We start from the raw sequence: 22,324 nt of genomic DNA, 5'->3' as shown, positions 1-22,324 counted from the left end.
CTTTCTTACCCTCCTCATTTCCTCTCTGTTACTGCATCTCTTGTGTTTTCTCCTAACTGTCAGCATGTTGTGGTTCCTTTCATTGCTGTCTCCAGCATCCGCCTTGTTTTCTTCCTCCACCTCCTCCTCCTCCTCCTCCTCAGTTTTTAGTCTCTGCTTTCACAAATCATTTTTCTCTTCTCATTTTTTTCTTCTCCTCTCTTCTCCTGCGGAAGCTCTGTCTTCTCCCACCCATCATCCAAAGAATCATCATTTTTCAAACTGTCATCATATAATTTTCCCTCTCACTTTTGCCTCTCTTTTCAACTGTCTCTCTCCTCCCTCCTCCTCCTCCTCCTCCTCCTCCTCCTCCTCAACCCACCTATCTATCCATCATTCTTCACTCTGTTATTACACTACAATTTTCCCTCACGCTCTCAGCTGTTCTTTCCCTTCATCCTCCTTTCTCATTTGATCTAACTTCATCACCTCATTGACCTTTCCTGCCCATCATTCCCCCCAGCCCTGTCATCGCAACGAGCTCTCTTCTTCCCTCATTGACCTTTCCTGCCCAATCCCCACCTGTCTATTCCCATTCCTCCTCCTCCTGCTCATCCTCATCATCATCCTTCAATATCTATTAATTTCTTCCATCAGTATTTCTTTCAATCTACTTTCTCCTTTTGCTCTCCTCCTCCGCTCCTCTTCCCTTTCCGTCTCATCTGTCTGTCATCATGTCATGTTTTGACAGTTTTCCCATTCTCATCTCACGACTGTCTTCACCCATCAGAGCGTTTTCATCTTGCTGTCGCTTTGCCATGTCATTTTCCCATACTCTCTCCCTCCTCCTCCTCTTTTCGACTTTATCTTCCTCTGCTATTTAACCTCCCTCTCACAATAACTTCGTGGTTTATGTGCACAGCAAAAAAAATAGATGGAAAGTGCTCATTTCAGCAATTAAATACAATGATCAAATTCAACCATTTAAAAAAATGGGAGCATTTGGTTTTGTTCAGATCACATAACGACATGCCAGCCATGAACTATTAACAGTAGTCACATGGGTTCACAGCATGTAGCTTGTTAATTGGACAGAGTTGTGGAAACCTTTCATCCTACCATGTTAGGCATTTTGATGAATTTGGACGAGATCCAGACAAATCAGATTCAAGTTCCTGTAAATTTAGTTCAGCATGATGGACTTTTACACATTCTCTTTGTCTGGTGCTCGTACCATACTAGCGTAGCGGCAAACCCCGTGCCAAAAAGTGTAGTTACTCAGATGGCCACTTGAGGCTGGCTGCAAAAGTGAGTCAATCTCCTCAGACCACCATGTTAAAATGCCCAACTTTACAGCAGAAATAAAACTGTTTACAGCCTGCTACCAAAAATAGTTGCTTTCCCCTTTCATGACAACTGTGCGGCAGGTAAAATTGAATACCTCACCTGTTTAAATTATATAAAGGATGTAAGTACGTCCAACAAGCTTATACAAGCATGTTCATGGTGAATTTACCCTTTCTCTCGCCTCTTGCCTTCTCTTCATCTTTCCTCGCATTTTACTTTTTTAATTTCATGGTCTCTTTCAGCAGTTCATCTAATTTTTGCATCCATCTCCAGCACCTCAACAGTCTCCCACTTCTCACCGTATTCATCATCTCTTTTCTGTTTTCCTTCTCTTCCTTTCTTCAACATATTTCACTGATCTATCAGTCTCTTCATTTTCTCATCTCAAACATGTGCTTTTTTTCTTCTCTTATTAAACCCACATGCCAAAAAATATGATATGTAGCATATTTTCTAAAAACCAAACAGATACAGCAGAGTGTTGAAGGTATTCAGAGTCATTCATTACTTTTTTCTTGGATCCCACATCTGCTTAAGTCAGCCGCAGTTTAGATAATTGCCATGTTTTTGGAGAGGCAAGGCTGTACGTCTTATTTATAGAATGAAGGGCAGCCACAGCGATGTGTCAGCAAATAGATTTGTATTTTGACCGATAGATTTCTGCTTGTTGGGTTTTATATGTGGCCGACAAAGCAGAGGTGCTGTGAGAAGAAGTTTAATGTTTGTGTTTTGTAGACTTCGATAAGTCCTACAACAGGATGGTGTTGAAAAATGCATCCGCAGCCATGTCTGTACAAACACAAAACTTCATTAGTTAGAGTTTAAATTTACAGTTGAGCCTCACAAAAAGTGGTTGCCACTAGCAGAGGGAAGTTCTCATAAACATTATACCACCCGGTGCCTCCTCAGAGGTAAAGCTGCTAGGTTTGATTGATTGTTTTATTCAGTGCCGGTGCCCATCCTGGAAGTTAATACCGCTGTGATATTGTAAGTAATTAACAAGATTAAATTCCGTATAATATTTTTGTCGGTGCAGATTCAGCCACTTGAGGAAACACACTGTACGTACTACGTTTGCAAGGGGGTTTTCCATCTCCGCAAAGGAATAAGCACCGCATGAATGTCAACTATGTGAGAAATACAAAACATGATCTCTCTTTTAATTAGAGTGAGTTGAGTTTGCTGCTGCAGTGAAATAGATGATAAATCATTAATAAGTCCTTTAACTCTACCCCTGAGTGAACCAATATTGTGTGCTAAAACTACACTTGGCAATAATTTATGTTAATTACAAGCCGTAATATTATCCCATATATCCAACTTCTCCTTGGGGTCTGGTTTATACACTTAGATTGGAAAGTGAAGTCTTTTGCCTCTCGTCCCTTCGGTATAATTTGGTATAAAGCATCGCAGAATGGCCAGGTTGCCAAAAGAACGAGTATGCTGTTTGCATTTTACTCACATTATTGGCCCAACTTTCTGGGTTTTGAACTTCAAGCAGTATTTTATAATCTCTTTCTTTCACTCACTGCTATTTGGAGCTGCCAACCTGTGAAGCTCATGCCTGGTGCCGCTTTGAAGCCTATATGTTTATGCTTTTAGCTTTGTGAGCCAAAGCCAACTCCGGTTCACTGAAGAACAGTTGGCAGTTCAAATATGAAACTTAACAGAAGAGAGCGGGACGTGCAATCTTCTCATAGTTCTCATAGTTTACATGGTGCAACAGTGTAATCATTTAAAAAACATTTAAGCTGCGTGCTCGTTATCTTTGCTTTCAGAATCGCTTGTTATCATGCAATCTGTCTGGAGAGTATGTGTCGGTTATTCTCATCACAGTTCATTTAGTTTGACCCGAGTGTTCATTGTCAAAAGAGTTGTAGAGTAAATGAGTGTTTAAACCAAGTTTCACACTGGGAACATTACAATTCAAATCTAGTCTCACCTATGCAGCTAGAGTCCGAAGTCGATTAGCTTTCTTTAATTGGGCATAAAGACTAGAATGAACTGACCTGACTCACTATTCCCAGTAAGGAGTTTAGGGTTTGCTGGAAGATGTATTTTGAACATTTTGGAGGAAGCCAGTTTAGTTGTTGCTAAGCTAAGTTGCTAAGCTAAGCTAATCGACTCCTGTTTTGAGCTTTGGTTGACTTTCTATGTCATTTTGACAGACAAAGTTTTTAAATTCTGGCATTTATCACCCATCATCTCAACTTTCACTTGTTAATTATAAAAAGACATAGGAGTATTTAAAGGTGAGTAAGTCTTCCTAATCCAATACAGTTTTTGAATAGCTCCACATGGTCCACTAGCGGGCAAATGAGCAAAGTGGATCGGACCGAGGCACTTGGCTCAGTTTACACAATCTCTGGTCTCGAGCTCCTATTTAATGTGCAGACGTGGCGGTGGAATCAACCTTATTGTATAATGTGCAGCTAGAAAGTGTATATCTTGGTAATTTCTTCCAGATTCTCTTGCACATTTTCAAAACTGAGCCATAGCCAATGTCTGGTGTTTGTAAGCCTTCAATTTGTCTTCCTCTCCTCTATCAGAGCTGATCCAGAATGGCCGCCTGCTGACGCTGCCCCTGGTGGCCGGAGACCTGCACTCCCTGCTGCCTGACGAAGACAGGAGGCGTCTGTACGTGGCCATGAAAGACAACCTGCTGTCTACTAGTCTGGACGACATAACGCAGAACCCACGCAAGGTTAGAACTGGAGCACACACAGTTGCATACCATTACAAACATGTACAGCAGACAAGTTCATTGTTGATGAATGCTTGAAGATAAACACATAATACACACATAAACGCTCAAATGACAGTAGATTCAGATAACTAAAGTGTCAGGGCTTTAATTGGTCTAATTACTGATAATATGAGGAAGAGGAAAGTCACACCCCTCTGATAGCTCATCTTTCTCTAATTCTTCACTCTCTCTCTCTTTCATAAAACATGAGAAGAATGAATTTGTATGTAAACATTTGCAAAGCTGGTTTTTTAAAAAGTATTTTAAATCCAGCATTGTTTATATCATGTTTACTAGCTTGTCTTCTTCTTCCCAACTTGCCCATTGCAGCATATCTTAGCATGTTACGGCCACCAATCAGTAGAATAGTTCGACACTATTAGCAAGATTGTGCAACACGTCATCTGTGTGCATGTGGGCATTGGCGTCCTTGTGTGCATGTTAAAGGTATACAAATTGGAGACCCACTCACTGAAAAACAGCTCCATAGTGCTACTACAGGTCTACTTAAGAATAATAATAGTGTACTCTACACTTCTAAACTACTAATCTGACACCCCTGAATGAGGTAAAGGTCCTTTGTTGCTTTGTTTTTCTAACTTTCAATAACAGACCATCAGATAGCAAGATAATGGGTTCCAGTCAGGCCACATTTTCTTTTATTATTTTCTGCACATTTCTCACATTCCTACCTTCCCCACTGTGAAGGTTCACTGCTGAGCAGCAGAACTCTTGTTGGCGCTTGAGAGCTGTTACGCACTTAAAGAAGAATAGATGACATTTGGATCAAAACAGATCACCTTCACTCCACATTAGGCAACACAGCAGCCTCCATGAAATATTACATTTTCTGTATCTTATTTATTGATTTCTTATAATAGTGAAACTGTTTTTGTGTAATTTCTCATGTAGGAGATTATTCAAAATGTTTTGAAGTGTACATTTTAAGGAGCAGGATTGTCACATGGCATCAATAATGTGAAGCTTAATGATATGTTGCGTGAAACCCTGCAGGCAGACCTCCTGCTCTGCTCTGCCCCATCTTGATTCAGCTGGTGAGGTTCCCGCCCCGACACATATCACGATCATGATATTTGTCTCACTACACACTAAGTTCCTGTGATGTACCTCACCAATGGTGCAAATTACAAATCACATCCAACATCAGTGTCAGAAATATTCATACTCATAGGAGGGGAAAAAGACTTTTAGGTGGATAGAGACATAAAATGTGTGGTAAGCAGCTTAAACCAATTTGCTTCTTTAAAAAAAAAAATACAATGATATTAGATATAAATTAAAGGTTTGTTGCAGTATCTGTGTTCCTTATGCAACTTTCCAGACAGAAAAAAAAAAATACAATGATATTAGATATAAATTAAAGGTTTGTTGCAGTATCTGGGTTCCTTATGCAACTTTCCAGACAGACAGGGTGACGGTTTGCCAACCAGTCTGCTTAAGTTCTGGGTCACAGCAAGTACAGAAACAGTGGTGTCTTTTCATAAGTCATAACTCTGTCTGATCAAATCAAAACCCTCATCTGTCAGATGAACAGGCTATCAGAGAGCCAAAAAGGTAGGCAAGCAGACAGAGCACCAGTGAAACAGATATACAGCAGTCAGGTTGGCCAGCCACCCACTCAGCCAGGCAGTCAGCCAACAAAAGGATAGATAGTCATAGTCAACTCATAACTCAGCCCTGTGCTGGCTGTAAAGTAATATATTTGTACATACAGTATTTATAGTCTGTTTATACTGTTCCAGCTTATGTGCAGCTTTTCCCCATGTGGTGTTAAAACCACTCACTGTGCCATATTCTCTACATTTCTATTTATTTTCTCTGCTACCAACATGCAGATCTTCTTATCAGTACAGGTTGAGGCCAAGTTATTCTGACGTTTTCACTTCTTTCTTTTCATGATTTCAACTTAACTTAATGCTTTTATATATGCACAGTTTTGCCGGCTCAATAAAACTGATTTTGGCATAGATTAGATGGACACGTAACCAGTTCCTCCAGCCCATCCCAGTTCAGGACAGAGTGCCAAACATGACGCTGTTGCCTTCAGAGGCAATTTTCTTTGATCTGGCCAAAAAACCTCAAGGCATTCCTTCTGTGTGAGTCTACAGCTGGTAGCCCACAATACACAAAGGGTCACCAAGGGTTTGAATGTGTGTTCTTTTCTTCGTTTTTACTACTTCTTTTGTTTCCATTTTCTTTCTTTCCTTTTCAGCACAGGCATTCTCTGCCAATGTCTAGAAATGAGTCATTTCTCATCATCATTTTGTTGTTTGATTTGCATAATACCTTTTTCCTGCTAGTGAATTCTATATTTTGCATGAACTCACATTCCTGTATGTTGTGTAAACTGACAGCTAGCACACTCTTCACAGAGGTACATTTCCATGAACGTATCCCATCAAAGTCTTTACCTGGTGTGAATCCTTTAGTGGTGGTCCACGTTCCTGTCAGTGTGTGGCATTTGGAGATAAGGGGGAATGTTGTCTATAATCTAATCTGATCGTCTCGGCTCCGTACCGTTCTCTGCGGGAATGACTAACACCAGGGAACGATTACCGGACATCCAGAAGAAATTGTTTCCTGAAACCACCATCGTTTGGCAATAATCACTGTGGAAGCAATGGTGTCATATTTTCTAAATTGAAGCAAATTCCTAAAAAAACAGAAGCTCAAGACTTTTCTTTTGGGTCCAACATCCATGCACAGATCATGTCTTGTTTCTTTCACTGATAATGATGATGACACTTGTGAAGTCAGTTTTCATTTGGATGACAGTTTGCCACTTTTCATTTTAAAGCAAAGTGAACTAAAAAAAAAGTTATGTTCTTGCATTTTCTGCAGTTTGTATGGTATGTAGAGATTTCGTATCAATTCAATCTCTGCTTCACAGCGCTGGTCTCTGAGGTAATCAAGGGCTCTGGGAAATATTTAGATTAGTCACATAATTGCCATTTGACACTGATAGCATCACTCATCCCTCTCTCTTGTTATCCATCCCTCGTCTATTAGTACAGTTGGAGTACTGTCCTTTTGGCTCATTCTTAGCAATCTGTGGATTTTATTCAGATATAGTGGAAAAAAAGTGAATAAACACGGTTTTCTTCACATGAGACTTACATCGGTTAACATCTCCATATTTACCCCTGAGCCATGTATTTGACAGGTTCCATTGCTTGCCTCATTTCTGCCTTACTGGGGTTTTTCTTATTTCGCAGCAATGCACATGGCAAGGAGCCTACATACATTATGGACAAAATGAACCGGCCTGTGGGCTGGCTTATGATCAGAAAAAGACATGATGCATGTACTGTATGTTGGCTTCTGTGTGGGCAAACTGTCTAACCAAAACAAATCAGCCAACATTTTTTCATCTTAGCCAGAATGCTGTTCTTTTAACATAATTGACACACAATCTGATTCCTCTTAGGTACTGTCAGGTCCTATGAAAGCTGAATGTACATCAAACAGGCTGGAAACTTGTGGCAAATGACAACAAACCTTACATCGAGGCGAGTCAGAGGAGCCAGGCCCGTGTTTGCGTCGGGTCAGGTCCTCACAGCAGATTATTGTCCTTATTGTAGACTTACAGTCAGTTCTCTCAAACATTGTCTTTTAACAGATATTAAATATCATTTAAACCACCAGACTCATCATTGACTGCTGTAATGAAACAATTAGCACATCTGGAACTGGTCTAGTCATACAAATAATAAAATATATATTAAAAAAAAAAAATGTTTATGAACAACAAAATGATTATGGTTTACATTTACAGGACAGTAAGTAAAAATCAACGGATTGCTTTACCCAAACTAATAACACTAGTTGCATTATTTTGCAAATGTAATTGTAGCTAGACTCTGTAGAAACAGTGAAATGGAAAATTAATTTGTCATGTTACCACCATCACTGCTGCTCTGACAGCTTGACTCAGTTGGTTTTTACTTTCTCCTCCCTGAAGCTGCCTCACAGGAGCTATTCAAGTCTTCCTCTTCTCCTGCCTTTTTTCATCTAGGTTAGTCTTGTTTTGCTGACTCTCCCTGCCTCACTTCCTTGTCAAGCACCTGCCAATAACGAACGCCTTTTATGAGGGATTCAGAGTAATGAAACCTGTCCTTGTTTGTTTTCTTTATCTCTCTTGCTCTCTGTAGCTGTACTGGCCAGCCAGTCCAGATCGTGTCCAAGAATGTCTCATGGCTGGGAAGGATCCGGAGGTGAGTCGAAAGATACACACACACACTCACACTCACACACACTCACACTCACACACACTCACACACACTAGATTGCATAAGCAAAGCAACATCTGCTATTATAACTGAACTGTTTTAAAGTCACAGAGGGAAGAAAATTAATTTACACAGAATTCAACAGAGATACGTCAGGTCAGGTAATATCAGGTTTAATATCCTTTCTTCGTTGCTTGCTGCAAAGTTAAACTGCCATCCAAGAAACTGTCTAAAGAGAAAAAATTGAGATTGTTGTATGATAGATTACAATCAAGAGCGTCTTGAATCTGTTACAGTTTGGAACAATAAACAAACAAGAGAGCTCTGATGCTGTTGAAGAACGACATGTTCAGCACTGAAAGGACAGACTTTGACAGGGAACTAAAGAAAAACAAGGATGCTCAGTGAGCAACCACATCTTCAAGTTCCGTGTAGCCATGAACCTTCATGCCTTTAGTGCGTTAAAACTGGCAGTTTGGACGTTTCACTTGGATTTTTCACATGCACAACAGATCCTAAGAATAAACATGTAATTCAAGTTTTTGATGATGTTATTATTACTTTTCCTCTTTCCTTGTGCGTCTTTCTCTGTCCAGTTGGAGTGTTCTAACTTCCTGCGAGTTTTGCAGCCTTTTAATCAGACTCACCTGTATGTTTGTGGAACTGGAGCCTTCAACCCTAGATGTGCTTTCATTGCTACCAGCGTCTTCCAACAGGTATTATTGCAAGCGCACATACACATAAATATTCCTTATCCAGCTAGTCCCTGGTGACTGGAAGGGGAATTACTGTAGCAAAAATAGAAAAGCAAAAAATTGGGATTTTCGTTAGTTCTAACAAATCCAAGTGAGTAATGTGCTCTCTAGCATGAGTCACATTCTCCAAGTTAATCTTTCATTGATATCATAGTTTAAGCTTGTAAACTTCATTGTTTTGAATCAGGATTTCAGGATTCAAGTCAAGTTGGAGGACTTGGATATGGACCAGGGCCACAAAAAATTCAGAGGGACATGTCCCGTTTGTTCTTGCTGCAGGATTACATTTTTGGATATAATGTGAATATCTTTTTTTTGTGAACAACATGTTACTGGTCTTTCCTCGCCATCACATCCGAGCAGCTGTAGCCCCTTTGTTAGCTAGCCTGCATGCTAATTGCTTAAAGGAGTCATAACCTGGTTTTATACGTATCCAGCCCCCCTTGGATCGCTTTGGATCAATTCGTAAAACTTATTAGAAAAAAAAAAAAAAAATTCAATCAAACATTGAGCTTGTTCTGACCCTTTTTCGTACCGCGATTTTATCACGCGAGATTACGCGCGAGGTTTTGACTGGTCCGGATGTGCATTGTATAATATGTAATGAGGCGAGCGTTGATTCGCCGCAGGAAGGACAGAGCCGGGGGGGCTTGCCTGCATGCAGACTCCAAAACATAATGGCGGCGCTTCGGCGATTTCAGGTAGCGGACGGGGCGGGGTTGGGTGGTGAAAGAGGGGTGGGCTTATGCAAGTAGCCGCCACGGTGACGTCACCGAAGGCGCAGAATCAAAATCTCGTGCTTTAGGAATGCACACCCTTGTGTGCTATTCCTGTTCGGAAAAAGAGCAGAAGCGAAAAAACGGCGCCACTTTCAAACTCCAGCCTTTCAGGCAAGTTTCAACTGAGGTCAAACACAGATATGCATGTTTTAACAAGAGAAATTGCGATTTCCAGGTGATGACTCCTTTAAGCTTTTAAGACAAATTATCATAGTATACAATACATACAAAATAAATAAATATAAGTTGAAAAAATGATTGACATTTTTTTTTCATAATGAAGCAATGCTGTTCCTGCCGCCCACCGTCCTGTGTGACTCCCAGTCCCGGCCCCTATACACAGGCCTATCAGCAGCTGAAATATATATATGTGGTGTCTGCCCCTATACTCATTTATCTACCATGGTTCACCCTGTGGCATCTGTTTAGAATATACAATGTACCTTTTGTCATTGAGGCTGCACTCTGGGGGCCACCAGACCCTGTGGATTTTTTTTACGTTGACATTAATGTCAATTATAATATGAATGTAATTCTAGAGCTTAAGAATGTCTCCTATTCCACACTGAGTAGCAATTTCTCATGATTTAGACACATGTGGGTTATCATTGTGGTAGAAATAGGTTAATGGTTCTAAATTCCCTCAATGGTGTGTGTGTGTGTGTGTTTTAAACCTGTGCCAATTGTTTGAAAGTGGGATCAGATACTGTGTGTGGTTTTTTTGTGTGTGTGGGTATGTGCATTCCTGCATTCGTATTTGTGTCAGCGTGCGTGAATGTGTGTCAGGGAACAGCTAATACCATGAAAGGGTGTGTGAGATCAGAGAGGTTCAGACAGAGTGCTTAGAGGAGCTGGTGGTGCTGACTGGTTTAAGACTGGACTTCACACATTTCTAAAATCCCTCCACTTAGGCTGATTACCCTCAATTACTCATTCACTCTGTGCGTGTGTGTGGCAGGCTAGATCAGCTGGCTGAAAAAGTCGTTCTGCTTATTTATGTGGATGAAGTCAATTATTTATAAATTAAAGAATTAATTAAAGAGTCCCAGCCTGTCAGTCTACCCAAACAACTTGTTTTCTTTTGTCTGTCTTCTTCAGTCTAGCTGATTTCTCCCTCTCTGTCTGAGTGACTTCTGTCTCTGTTTTCTTTGCTAGTCAGAGCACAAGACTCTCTCCTACAGCCAGACAGAGTGTGGGAAAGGGAAATGTCCCTACGATCCATTCCAAAAAACAGCTTCCGCTGTCATTGGTAAGTTGACTGTCTTTTTCTTGAAAATGCAAATAAACTATCAGTTGTATAGTCTAGTTATCATAGCAACAGTTATAGCTTGTCTGTGGTTTAAGGTTGGAGTGGCTGACCAGTTTTACCTGAAAAAAAAATAATAGTTCCCAATATGGGTGGTTTGAAGGAGAAGTAAAACATTCTTTCACTGCCACCACAGGAGGCGTTGAGGCACAGTATTGAGTGTAGGAGTTTTGGCAGTGCTCAGAGCCCAACACACAATCACTTGAAATGTCTTAATTAGTTACAGTATGACTGCAACGTACTCATGAGTTTTCTTTTGTAGTAATATGAAGATTGCAAATCTTGCAATGCTTCCAGCATATAAAGCAGAGGATTGTATTGATCCAGTCAATACAAAACACTACAGCTGTTAGCAGAGGATGGTTTCGATCCATTGACCTCTGGGTTATGGGCCCAGCACGCTTCCGCTGCGCCACTCTGCTATCATCCACCCCAGATGGGACTCGAACCCACAATCCCTGGCTTAGGAGGCCAGTGCCTTATCCATTAGGCCACTGGGGCTTCACATCATGCACCCTGTCCTGTTGTATGGATGAACAATTCAACTACAAAGAAACGTGCCAGCTAGCACTGGTCTTTGTAGGTGGACATATGCTCACGTGTAAGCGTGTGCAAGGTCAGGAGAGATGGTCATTAGACCTTTGTGATGCTGGTATCACTAAAAGGAGGGAAAAACCTAGGCAAGGCAAAGCACCTCGACGGTCTCAGAAATTGTTTATGAATAACTCTGTTGACCCAATCAGAGTGACTCGAAATGCTGGTTTAATCCATCTCAGTGTGTCAGCGTTGGACAACCCTTTTTGGTGACGGTAAAAGCCTGCTAGCAGAGGATGGTTTCGATCCATCGACCTCTGGGTTATGGGCCCAGCACGCTTCCGCTGCGCCACTCTGCTATCATCCACCCCAGATGGGACTCGAACCCACAATCCCTGGCTTAGGAGGCCAGGGCCTTATCCATTAGGCCACTGGGGCTTCACAGGACATAGTATGACCAATGTTACTGGCGAGCAGTGAGTGCCACTACAACGCAACAAAAGCACGAACAATGGCTTATGTTAACAATGGCTCCTGAGGTCACCATTGCAGTGGCAGTTGTGGAACTGCTTGTGTGAACCATTGTGAGAATATGTTGGAATAATCCTGAACTTCAGATTTTCAAAAGCTTTGACAACCCTTCTGCCTTCCCAAAAATTCCCTAAAGCTTTTGTTATTCTGTGAACTATAGATAGAGAGCTGTATGCTGGGATCACCTCAGACTTCATGAGCCGGGACTCCGCCTTCTTCCGTAGTCTCGGCAGCCGCCACGTCATCCGCACAGAGCAGTACGATTCCACCTGGCTGCAGGGTAAGTGCAAAGACACATAACAAAAAGTAAAAAAAATATTTTCTTTCTTTTGAAAACTGATCTCCAACTACAGTAGTCAGATGCCACAACAGAAGTCTAATGCACAGTTTTTGTACTACAAGCTTCCTGAGTTGGCTGATCCCAAGTCCTTTTAGAAATCAGCAGATTTTTCATCCAGTGAGTCATGGTTTGTTGCAACTGAAACATGTTACAGACTGCTGACAGCTAACATGCTCACAGTTTAGTTTCCACTGGTTCTTTGGATTCTTTATCACATAACTTAATGCATATTTGTGCTGTTTCTACACCTTTTGTCAAGTAAAGTGTTCTGTCAACTCATTTGATTAATATGAATGGATACATTTAACAACCCTCTTTCTAAACTGCATATTCTGAAACTAAACGGAATTTCTTTTGCTCTAAATCAACATCTCTAAAACCATCTCCTGCCCACCCGGTTGGTGTTTTATCAGGCATCGTCATCTGCTGCTGATATACAACAAGATACATGTTGACTCTCTCTGCTGTTTGTAAACTCAGTTGTACCTGTCTTTCTCTCTCCATGTTCTCTCTCTCCAGATGCCCAGTTTGTGCGGGTAGCGCCGCTGTCTGAAACTGATAACCCAGAAGATGATAAGGTCTACGTGTTCTTCACTGAGCGCGCTCAGGAGGCTGAAGGGGCTGCTGGGAAGGTGCTCTATTCCAGAGTGGCACGTGTTTGCAAGGTATGGAGTTTGTTTGTTTGAGGAAGATGGAGACCATGTTTGTTTGCTTATATCAGAAACTGTCTGCATGTAGTTTACGTAAACATGCGTTTGCCTGAACAGGTAGAGTATGTACGTGCTGGTTAGTGCGTGTGTATGCGCCTGCTGAGGTGTGTGTTTATGTAAAGAGCAGCTACGTGTTATTGAATGTTTCTGCCTTGTGTAGTCTGTGTTTACGAGACTGTTTATGTTTGTCGCTATCTGTGTATTATGTGTCTTCTTGTGAATGTGATGTTTGTACTGCTTGTCTTTTTTGTGGATATGTTTAAACATGCATGACTGGTGTTTTTCCTGCTTATGTGTACATTTATGTGTGAAAATAAATCAGTATTCACATTTTGCAATGATTATTCAATTAGTTAATTGCCAAAAACTGAATTTGCAATGATTTCCATAAGCAATTGAAAGGTAAATTATATTTAAAAGTGTCTTTTACAAAATAATATATAGTTCTAACTTCTCGAATATGAGGATTCACCACTTTTAGCAATAATTAATTGTAGGAAATTGAATATCTTTGAGTTTTGAGCTGTTGATCGAATGGAAAAAAGCAATTGGAATACATAACGTTGGACTTTGGGAAATTATGTTAATGTTTCGCTTTTTTCTGATCGTTTACAGACCGAACGCATCAATTAATTGAGAAAATAATCAGCTTAATCAGATTAACCAAAAGTAAAAAAAAAAAAACCCTCACATTTTACTGAAGAGTTTCCAAAACATTGTATGTAATATGTTTTAGATAAAATAAACCAGTGACAGTAAATTATTTGAATTTCACGTAGTTTGTGTTTGAATGGATTTTGAACAGAGGGGTGAAGGATGACCTAAAGTAGACAGAAATAGTAGACATAGTTTTTTCCTGAATTAGTCTTTTTTGTGTTTGTAGAATGACATCGGAGGCCAGAGGAGTTTAGTCAATAAGTGGAGTACCTTCCAGAAGGCTCGTATGGTGTGTTCAGTCCCAGGACCAGACGGCCTACAGACACACTTCGACCAGCTGCGTGAGTGCACACGAGCATCAAATGGCTACCACATTACATGCACAGTAAAACTAATCACATCAGACAGACCTCAACCACTGGTCACAACAACAGCTGAAGGACTGCCACTAAATGCCTCATACAGGAGGAATTGATTTCAGACACTTAGCCAGTATGTTTGTGTTCAATCTCAAGAAGTAGGAACTTCTTGCTGAAATATGATGAAATGACAAAGGAGAGTTTGCGGTCTTAAGAAATTTAGAAGTGCTCAACCACAACTTCAGAGTTTATGTGTGTGTGTGTGTGTGTGTGTGTGTGTACACGTTATACCGTTACCACGGTGATCAACAACTCTGTCGGTCACCTTGAATTCTTCTTCGTGCCTCAGCCTTGGTAACCACGGAAACTGGCCTCAACATTTACTTGCTGTGGGTTTATTCATTATCAAGGATTCGCGCCACTGTCCTCTGGTGAGTGTGTGCGTGTGTGTGTCTGTGTGTGTGTGTCTCCTCAGGAGCAGGTGTATGTAGGCATGAATCTTTCATGTGTATTTTGAGTGAATTACGATGTTAGGCTACATTTGCTCTCTTTCTGAACGTATAGCTGCAGCTGTCTCTAATTTTCAGTGGTGATAACCACAATACTAATATCGAATGGAGAGCAAAGCTACCTGCCTTCTAAATTGTGTAGCATTTGAAAGGCCTGGCACACCCACACAGGCGTTTTCAGTTGCTGAGTGCAGGGAAATTCATTCACTTCCAGTACTAATGAAAATGACCGGCTCGTTGCTAATTTGAGATTGAATTAGCTGGCTCAGATGGAATCAACCACAAAATGACTGATAATTATATGCAACATTATCCATAATGGAGCAACTGGGGACTATTCATTTTCTTCATACATTTTACAGAGCTGATGGTGATCCAAATAGGGAAATACCTTTTATAAATGAAGATGCTCTACTCTGAATCTCTATTCGTTTGGCGTCATTCATTTCCAGTTCATAGGAAATGGAAGATCCTCTCTTTTTGGAGCTTGACCTATGAGGGGGACTGAGACATTCATGTACTCTAATTTTATGGAACTTCAGTAGGGGATTGCTTGACTTCCTCTACTGCGCCACTCTAATCATTACCAGTGGGTGGATAACTCCGTTATTCAGATTCAATGGAAATGCTGGTTTAATTCGTATCAGTGTGGCAGCACCGGAAGAGACAGCACAGTTGACAGTACAATCCTGCTAGCAGAGGATGGTTTCGATGAAGCCCACTACAAAGAAATGCGCTGGCTAGCACTGGTCTTTGTAGGTGGACATATGCTCACGTGTAAGCGTGTGCAAGGTCAGGAGAGATGGTCATTAGACCTTTGTGATGCTGGTATCACTAAAAGGAGGGAAAAACATAGGTAAGGCAAAGAACCTCGAAGGTCTCAGAACTTGTTTATGGATAACTCTGTTGACCCAATCAGAGTGACTCGAAATGCTGGTTTAATCCATATCAGTGTGTCAGCGTTGGACAACCCTTTTTGGTGACGGTAAAATCCTGCTAGCAGAGGATGGTTTCGATCCATCGACCTCTGGGTTATGGGCCCAGCACGCTTCCGCTGCGCCACTCTGCTATCATCCACCCCAGATGGGACTTGAACCCACAATCCCTGGCTTAGGAGGCCAGTGCCTTATCCATTAGGCCACTGGGGCTTCACATTATGCACCCTGTCCTGTTGTATGGATGAACAATTCAACTACAAAGAAACGTGCCGGCTTGCACTGGTCTTTGTAGGTGGACAAATGCTCACGTGTAAGCGTGTGCAAGGTCAGGAGAGATGGTCATTAGACCTTTGTGATGCTGGTATCACTAAAAGGAGGGAAAAACCTAGGTAAGGCAAAGAACCTCGAAGGTCTCAGAACTTGTTTATGGATAACTCTGTTGACCCAAACAGAGTGACTCGAAATGCTGGTTTAATCCATATCAGTGTGTCAGCGTTGGACAACCCTTTTTGGTGACGGTAAAATCCAGCTAGCAGAGGATGGTTTCGATCCATCGACCTCTGGGTTATGGGCCCAGCACGCTTCCGCTGCGCCACTCTGCTATCATCCACCCCAGATGGGACTTGAACCCACAATCCCTGGCTTAGGAGGCCAGTGCCTTATCCATTAGGCCACTGGGGCTTCACATTATGCACCCTGTCCTGTTGTATGGATGAACAATTCAACTACAAAGAAACGTGCCGGCTTGCACTGGTCTTTGTAGGTGGACAAATGCTCACGTGTAAGCGTGTGCAAGGTCAGGAGAGATGGTCATTAGACCTTTGTGATGCTGGTATCACTAAAAGGAGGAAAAAACCTAGGTAAGGCAAAGAACCTCGAAGGTCTCAGAACTTGTTTATGGATAACTCTGTTGACCCATTCAGAGTTACTCGAAATGGTGGTTTAATGCATCTCAGTGTGTCAGCGTTGGACAACCCTTTTTGGTGATGGTAAAATCCAGCTAGCAGAGGATGGTTTCGATCCATCGACCTCTGGGTTATGGGCCCAGCACGCTTCCGCTGCGCCACTCTGCTATCATCCACCCCAGATGGGACTTGAACCCACAATCCCTGGCTTAGGAGGCCAGTGCCTTATCCATTAGGCCACTGGGGCTTCACATTATGCACCCTGTCCTGTTGTATGGATGAACAATTCAACTACAAAGAAACGTGCCAGCTAGCACTGGTCTTTGTAGGTGGACATATGCTCACGTGTAAGCGTGTGCAAGGTCAGGAGAGATGGTCATTAGACCTTTGTGATTCTGGAATCACTAAAAGGAGGGAAAAACCTAGGTAAGGCAAAGCACCTAGAAGGTGTCTTTACTTGTTTATGGATAACTCTGTTGACCCAATCAGAGTGACTCGAAATGGTGGTTTAATGCATCTCAGTGTGTCAGCGTTGGACAACCCTTTTTGGTGATGGTAAAATCCAGCTAGCAGAGGATGGTTTCGATCCATCGACCTCTGGGTTATGGGCCCAGCACGCTTCCGCTGCGCCACTCTGCTATCATCCACCCCAGATGGGACTTGAACCCACAATCCCTGGCTTAGGAGGCCAGTGCCTTATCCATTAGGCCACTGGGGCTTCACATTATGCACCCTGTCCTGTTGTATGGATGAACAATTCAACTACAAAGAAACGTGCCAGCTAGCACTGGTCTTTGTAGGTGGACATATGCTCACGTGTAAGCGTGTGCAAGGTCAGGAGAGATGGTCATTAGACCTTTGTGATGCTGGTATCACGAAAGGGAGGGAAAAACGAGGGCAAGGCACCTTAACGGTCTCAGAACTTGTTTATTGATAACTCTGTTGACCCAATCAGAGTGACTTGAAATGCTGGTTTAATCCATATCAGTTTGTCAGTGTTGGACAACACTTTTTGGTGACAGTACAATCCTGCTAGCAGAGGATGGTTTCGATCGATCGACCTCTGGGTTATGGGCCCAGCACGCTTCCGCTGCACCACTCTGCTATCATCCACCCCAGGTGGGACTTGAAGCCACAATCCCTGGCTTAGGAGGCCAGTGCCTTATCCATTAGGCCACTGGGGCTTCACATTATGCACCCTGTCCTGTTGTATGGATGAACAATTCAACTACAAAGAAACGTGCCGGCTCGCACTGGTCTTTGTAGGTGGACATATGCTCACGTGTAAGCGTGTGCAAGGTCAGGAGAGATGGTCATTAGACCTTTGTGATTCTGGTATCACTAAAAGGAGGGAAAAACCTAGGTAAGGCAAAGCACCTAGAACGTGTCTTTACTTGTTTATGGATAACTCTGTTGACCCAATCAGAGTGACTCGAAATGGTGGTTTAATGCATCTCAGTGTGTCAGCGTTGGACAACCCTTTTTGGTGATGGTAAAATCCAGCTAGCAGAGGATGGTTTCGATCCATCGACCTCTGGGTTATGGGCCCAGCACGCTTCCGCTGCGCCACTCTGCTATCATCCACCCCAGATGGGACTTGAACCCACAATCCCTGGCTTAGGAGGCCAGTGCCTTATCCATTAGGCCTCTGGGGCTTCACTTTATGCACCCTGTCCTGTTGAATGGATGAACAATTCAACTACAAAGAAACGTGCCGGCTCGCACTGGTCTTTGTAGGTGGACATATGCTCACGTGTAAGCGTGTGCAAGGTCAGGAGAGATGGTCATTAGACCTTTGTGATGCTGGTATCACGAAAAGGAGGGAAAAACGAGGGCAAGGCACCTTAATGGTCTCAGAACTTGTTTATTGATAACTCTGTTGACCAAATCAGAGTGACTTGAAATGCTGGTTTAATCTATATCAGTTTGTCAGCGTTGGACAACCCTTTTTGGTGACGGTAAAATCCTGCTAGCAGAGGATGGTTTCGATCCATCGACCTCTGGGTTATGGGCCCAGCACGCTTCCGCTGCGCCACTCTGCTATCATCCACCCCAGATGGGATTTGAACCCACAATCCCTGGCTTAGGAGGCCAGTGCCTTATCCATTAGGCCACTGGGGCTTCACATGATGCACCCTGTCCTGTTGTATGGAGGAACAATTCAACTACAAAGAAACGTGCCAGCTAGCACTGGTCTTTGTAGGTGGACATATGCTCACGTGTAAGCGTGTGCAAGGTCAGGAGAGATGGTCATTAGACCTTTGTGATTCTGGAATCACTAAAAGGAGGGAAAAACCTAGGTAAGGCAAAGCACCTAGAACGTGTCATTACTTGTTTATGGATAACTCTGTTGACCCAATCAGAGTGACTCGAAATGGTGGTTTAATGCATCTCAGTGTGTCAGCGTTGGACAACCCTTTTTGGTGATGGTAAAATCCAGCTAGCAGAGGATGGTTTCGATCCATCGACCTCTGGGTTATGGGCCCAGCACGCTTCCGCTGCGCCACTCTGCTATCATCCACCCAAGATGGGACTTGAACCCACAATCCCTGGCTTAGGAGGCCAGTGACTTATCCATTAGGCCACTGGGGCTTCACATTATGCACCCTGTCCTGTTGTATGGATGAACAATTCAACTACAAAGAAACGTGCCAGCTAGCACTGGTCTTTGTAGGTGGACATATGCTCACGTGTAAGCGTGTGCAAGGTCAGGAGAGATGGTCATTAGACCTTTGTGATTCTGGAATCACTAAAAGGAGGGAAAAACCTAGGTAAGGCAAAGCACCTAGAATGTCTCATTACTTGTGTATGGATACATCTGTTGACCCATTCAGAGTTACTCGAAATGGTGGTTTAATGCATCTCAGTGTGTCAGCGTTGGACAACCCTTTTTGGTGATGGTAAAATCCAGCTAGCAGAGGATGGTTTCGATCCATCGACCTCTGGGTTATGGGCCCAGCACGCTTCCGCTGCGCCACTCTGCTATCATCCACCCCAGATGTGACTTGAACCCACAATCCCTGGCTTAGGAGGCCAGTGCCTTATCCATTAGGCCACTGGGGCTTCACATGATGCACCCTGTCCTGTTGTATGGATGAACAATTCAACTACAAAGAAACGTGCCAGCTAGCACTGGTCTTTGTAGGTGGACATATGCTCACGTGTAAGCGTGTGCAAGGTCAGGAGAGATGGTCATTAGACCTTTGTGATGCTGGTATCACAAAAAGGAGGGAAAAACGAGGGCAAGGCACCTTAACGGTCTCAGAACTTGTTTATTGATAACTCTGTTGACCCAATCAGAGTGACTTGAAATGCTGGTTTAATCCATATCAGTTTGTCAGCGTTGGACAACCCTTTTTGGTGACGGTAAAATCCTGCTAGCAGAGGATGGTTTCGATCCATCGACCTCTGGGTTATGGGCCCAGCACGCTTCCGCTGCACCACTCTGCTATCATCCACCCCAGGTGGGACTTGAACCCACAATCCCTGGCTTAGGAGGCCAGTGCCTTATCCATTAGGCCACTGGGGCTTCACATTATGCACCCTGTCCTGTTGTATGGATGAACAATTCAACTACAAAGAAACGTGCCGGCTCGCACTGGTCTTTGTAGGTGGACATATGCTCACGTGTAAGCGTGTGCAAGGTCAGGAGAGATGGTCATTAGACCTTTGTGATGCTGGTATCACAAAAAGGAGGGAAAAACGAGGGCAAGGCACCTTAACGGTCTCAGAACTTGTTTATTGATAACTATGTTGACCCAATCAGAGTGACTTGAAATGCTGGTTTAATCCATATCAGTTTGTCAGCGTTGGACAACCCTTTTTGGTGACGGTAAAATCCTGCTAGCAGAGGATGGTTTCGATCCATCGACCTCTGGGTTATGGGCCCAGCACGCTTCTGCTGCGCCACTCTGCTATCATCCACCCCAGATGGGATTTGAACCCACAATCCCTGGCTTAGGAGGCCAGTGCCTTATCCATTAGGCCACTGGGGCTTCACATGATGCACCCTGTCCTGTTGTATGGATGAACAATTCAACTACAAAGAAACTTTCCAGCTAGCACTGGTCTTTGTAGGTGGACATATGCTCACGTGTAAGCGTGTGCAAGGTCAGGAGAGATGGTCATTAGACCTTTGTGATGCTGGTATCACAAAAAGGAGGGAAAAACGAGGGCAAGGCACCTTAACGGTCTCAGAACTTGTTTATTGATAACTCTGTTGACCCAATCAGAGTGACTTGAAATGCTGGTTTAATCCATGTCAGTTTGTCAGTGTTGGACAACACTTTTTGGTGACAGTACAATCTTGCTAGCAGAGGATGGTTTCGATCCATCGACCTCTGGGTTATGGGCCCAGCACGCTTCCGCTGCGCCACTCTGCTATCATCCACCCCAGATGGGACTTGAACCCACAATCCCTGGCTTAGGAGGCCAGTGCCTTATCCATTAGGCCACTGGGGCTTCACATTATGCACCCTGTCCTGTTGTATGGATGAACAATTCATCTACAAAGAAACTTTCCAGCTAGCACTGGTCTTTGTAGGTGGACATATGCTCACGTGTAAGCGTGTGCAAGGTCAGGAGAGATGGTCATTAGACCTTTGTGATTCTGGAATCACTAAAAGGAGGGAAAAACCTAGGTAAGGCAAAGCACCTAGAACGTGTCATTACTTGTTTATGGATAACTCTGTTGACCCAATCAGAGTGACTCGAAATGCTGGTTTAATCCATATCAGTGTGTCAGCGTTGGACAACCCTTTTTGGTGATGGTAAAATCCTGCTAGCAGAGGATGGTTTCGATCCATCGACCTCTGGGTTATGGGCCCAGCACGCTTCCGCTGCGCCACTCTGCTATCATCCACCCCAGATGGGACTTGAACCCACAATCCCTGGCTTAGGAGGCCAGTGCCTTATCCATTAGGCCACTGGGGCTTCACATGATGCACCCTGTGCTGTTGTATGGATGAACAATTCAACTACAAAGAAAATTTCCAGCTAGCACTGGTCTTTGTAGGTGGACATATGCTCACGTGTAAGCGTGTGCAAGGTCAGGAGAGATGGTCATTAGACCTTTGTGATTCTGGAATCACTAAAAGGAGGAAAAAACCTAGGGAAGGCAAAGCACCTAGAACGTGTCATTACTTGTGTATGGATATAGCTGTTGACCCATTCAGAGTGACTCGAAATGGTGGTTTAATCCATCTCAGTGTGTCAGCATTGGATAACACTTTTTGGTGACAGTACAATCCTGCTAGCAGAGGATGGTTTCGATCCATCGACCTCTGGGTTAATGGCCCAGCACGCTTCCGCTGCGCCACTCTGCGATGATCCACCCCAGATGGGACTTGAACACACAATCCCTGGCTTAGGAGGCCAGTGCCTTATCCATTAGGCCACTGGGGCTTCACATCATGCACCCTGTCCTGTTGTATGGATGAACAATTCAACTACAAAGAAACGTGCCAGCTAGCACTGGTCTTTGTAGGTGGACATATGCTCACGTGTAAGCGTGTGCAAGGTCAGGAGAGATGGTCATTAGACCTTTGTGATGCTGGTATCACAAAAAGGAGGGAAAAACGAGGGCAAGGCACCTTAACGGTCTCAGAACTTGTTTATTGATAACTCTGTTGACCCAATCAGAGTGACTTGAAATGCTGGTTTAATCCATGTCAGTTTGTC

General features: G+C 43.1%; 1 protein-coding gene across 2 annotated transcripts in view; it reads left to right on the top strand.

The window, feature by feature from the left end:
- Positions 1–22,324, top strand: part of sema3h (sema domain, immunoglobulin domain (Ig), short basic domain, secreted, (semaphorin) 3H) — a 102,954-nt gene that overhangs the window by 16,857 nt on the left and 63,773 nt on the right. For both annotated transcript variants that reach the window (XM_084015725.1, XM_084015724.1), the window contains exons 2-8: positions 3,876–4,030; positions 8,245–8,307; positions 8,919–9,038; positions 11,012–11,105; positions 12,388–12,507; positions 13,087–13,232; positions 14,161–14,275. In XM_084015725.1, the coding sequence (XP_083871851.1) occupies positions 3,876–4,030; positions 8,245–8,307; positions 8,919–9,038; positions 11,012–11,105; positions 12,388–12,507; positions 13,087–13,232; positions 14,161–14,275 (813 nt within the window). The remainder of the gene's footprint in view (positions 1–3,875; positions 4,031–8,244; positions 8,308–8,918; positions 9,039–11,011; positions 11,106–12,387; positions 12,508–13,086; positions 13,233–14,160; positions 14,276–22,324) is intronic.

The sequence above is a fragment of the Eutrigla gurnardus genome (genome assembly GCF_963514095.1).
Source record: "Eutrigla gurnardus genome assembly, chromosome: 8".
NCBI lineage: Eukaryota > Metazoa > Chordata > Actinopteri > Perciformes > Triglidae > Eutrigla > Eutrigla gurnardus.
This window is presented reverse-complemented; position numbering and strand designations above follow the sequence as displayed.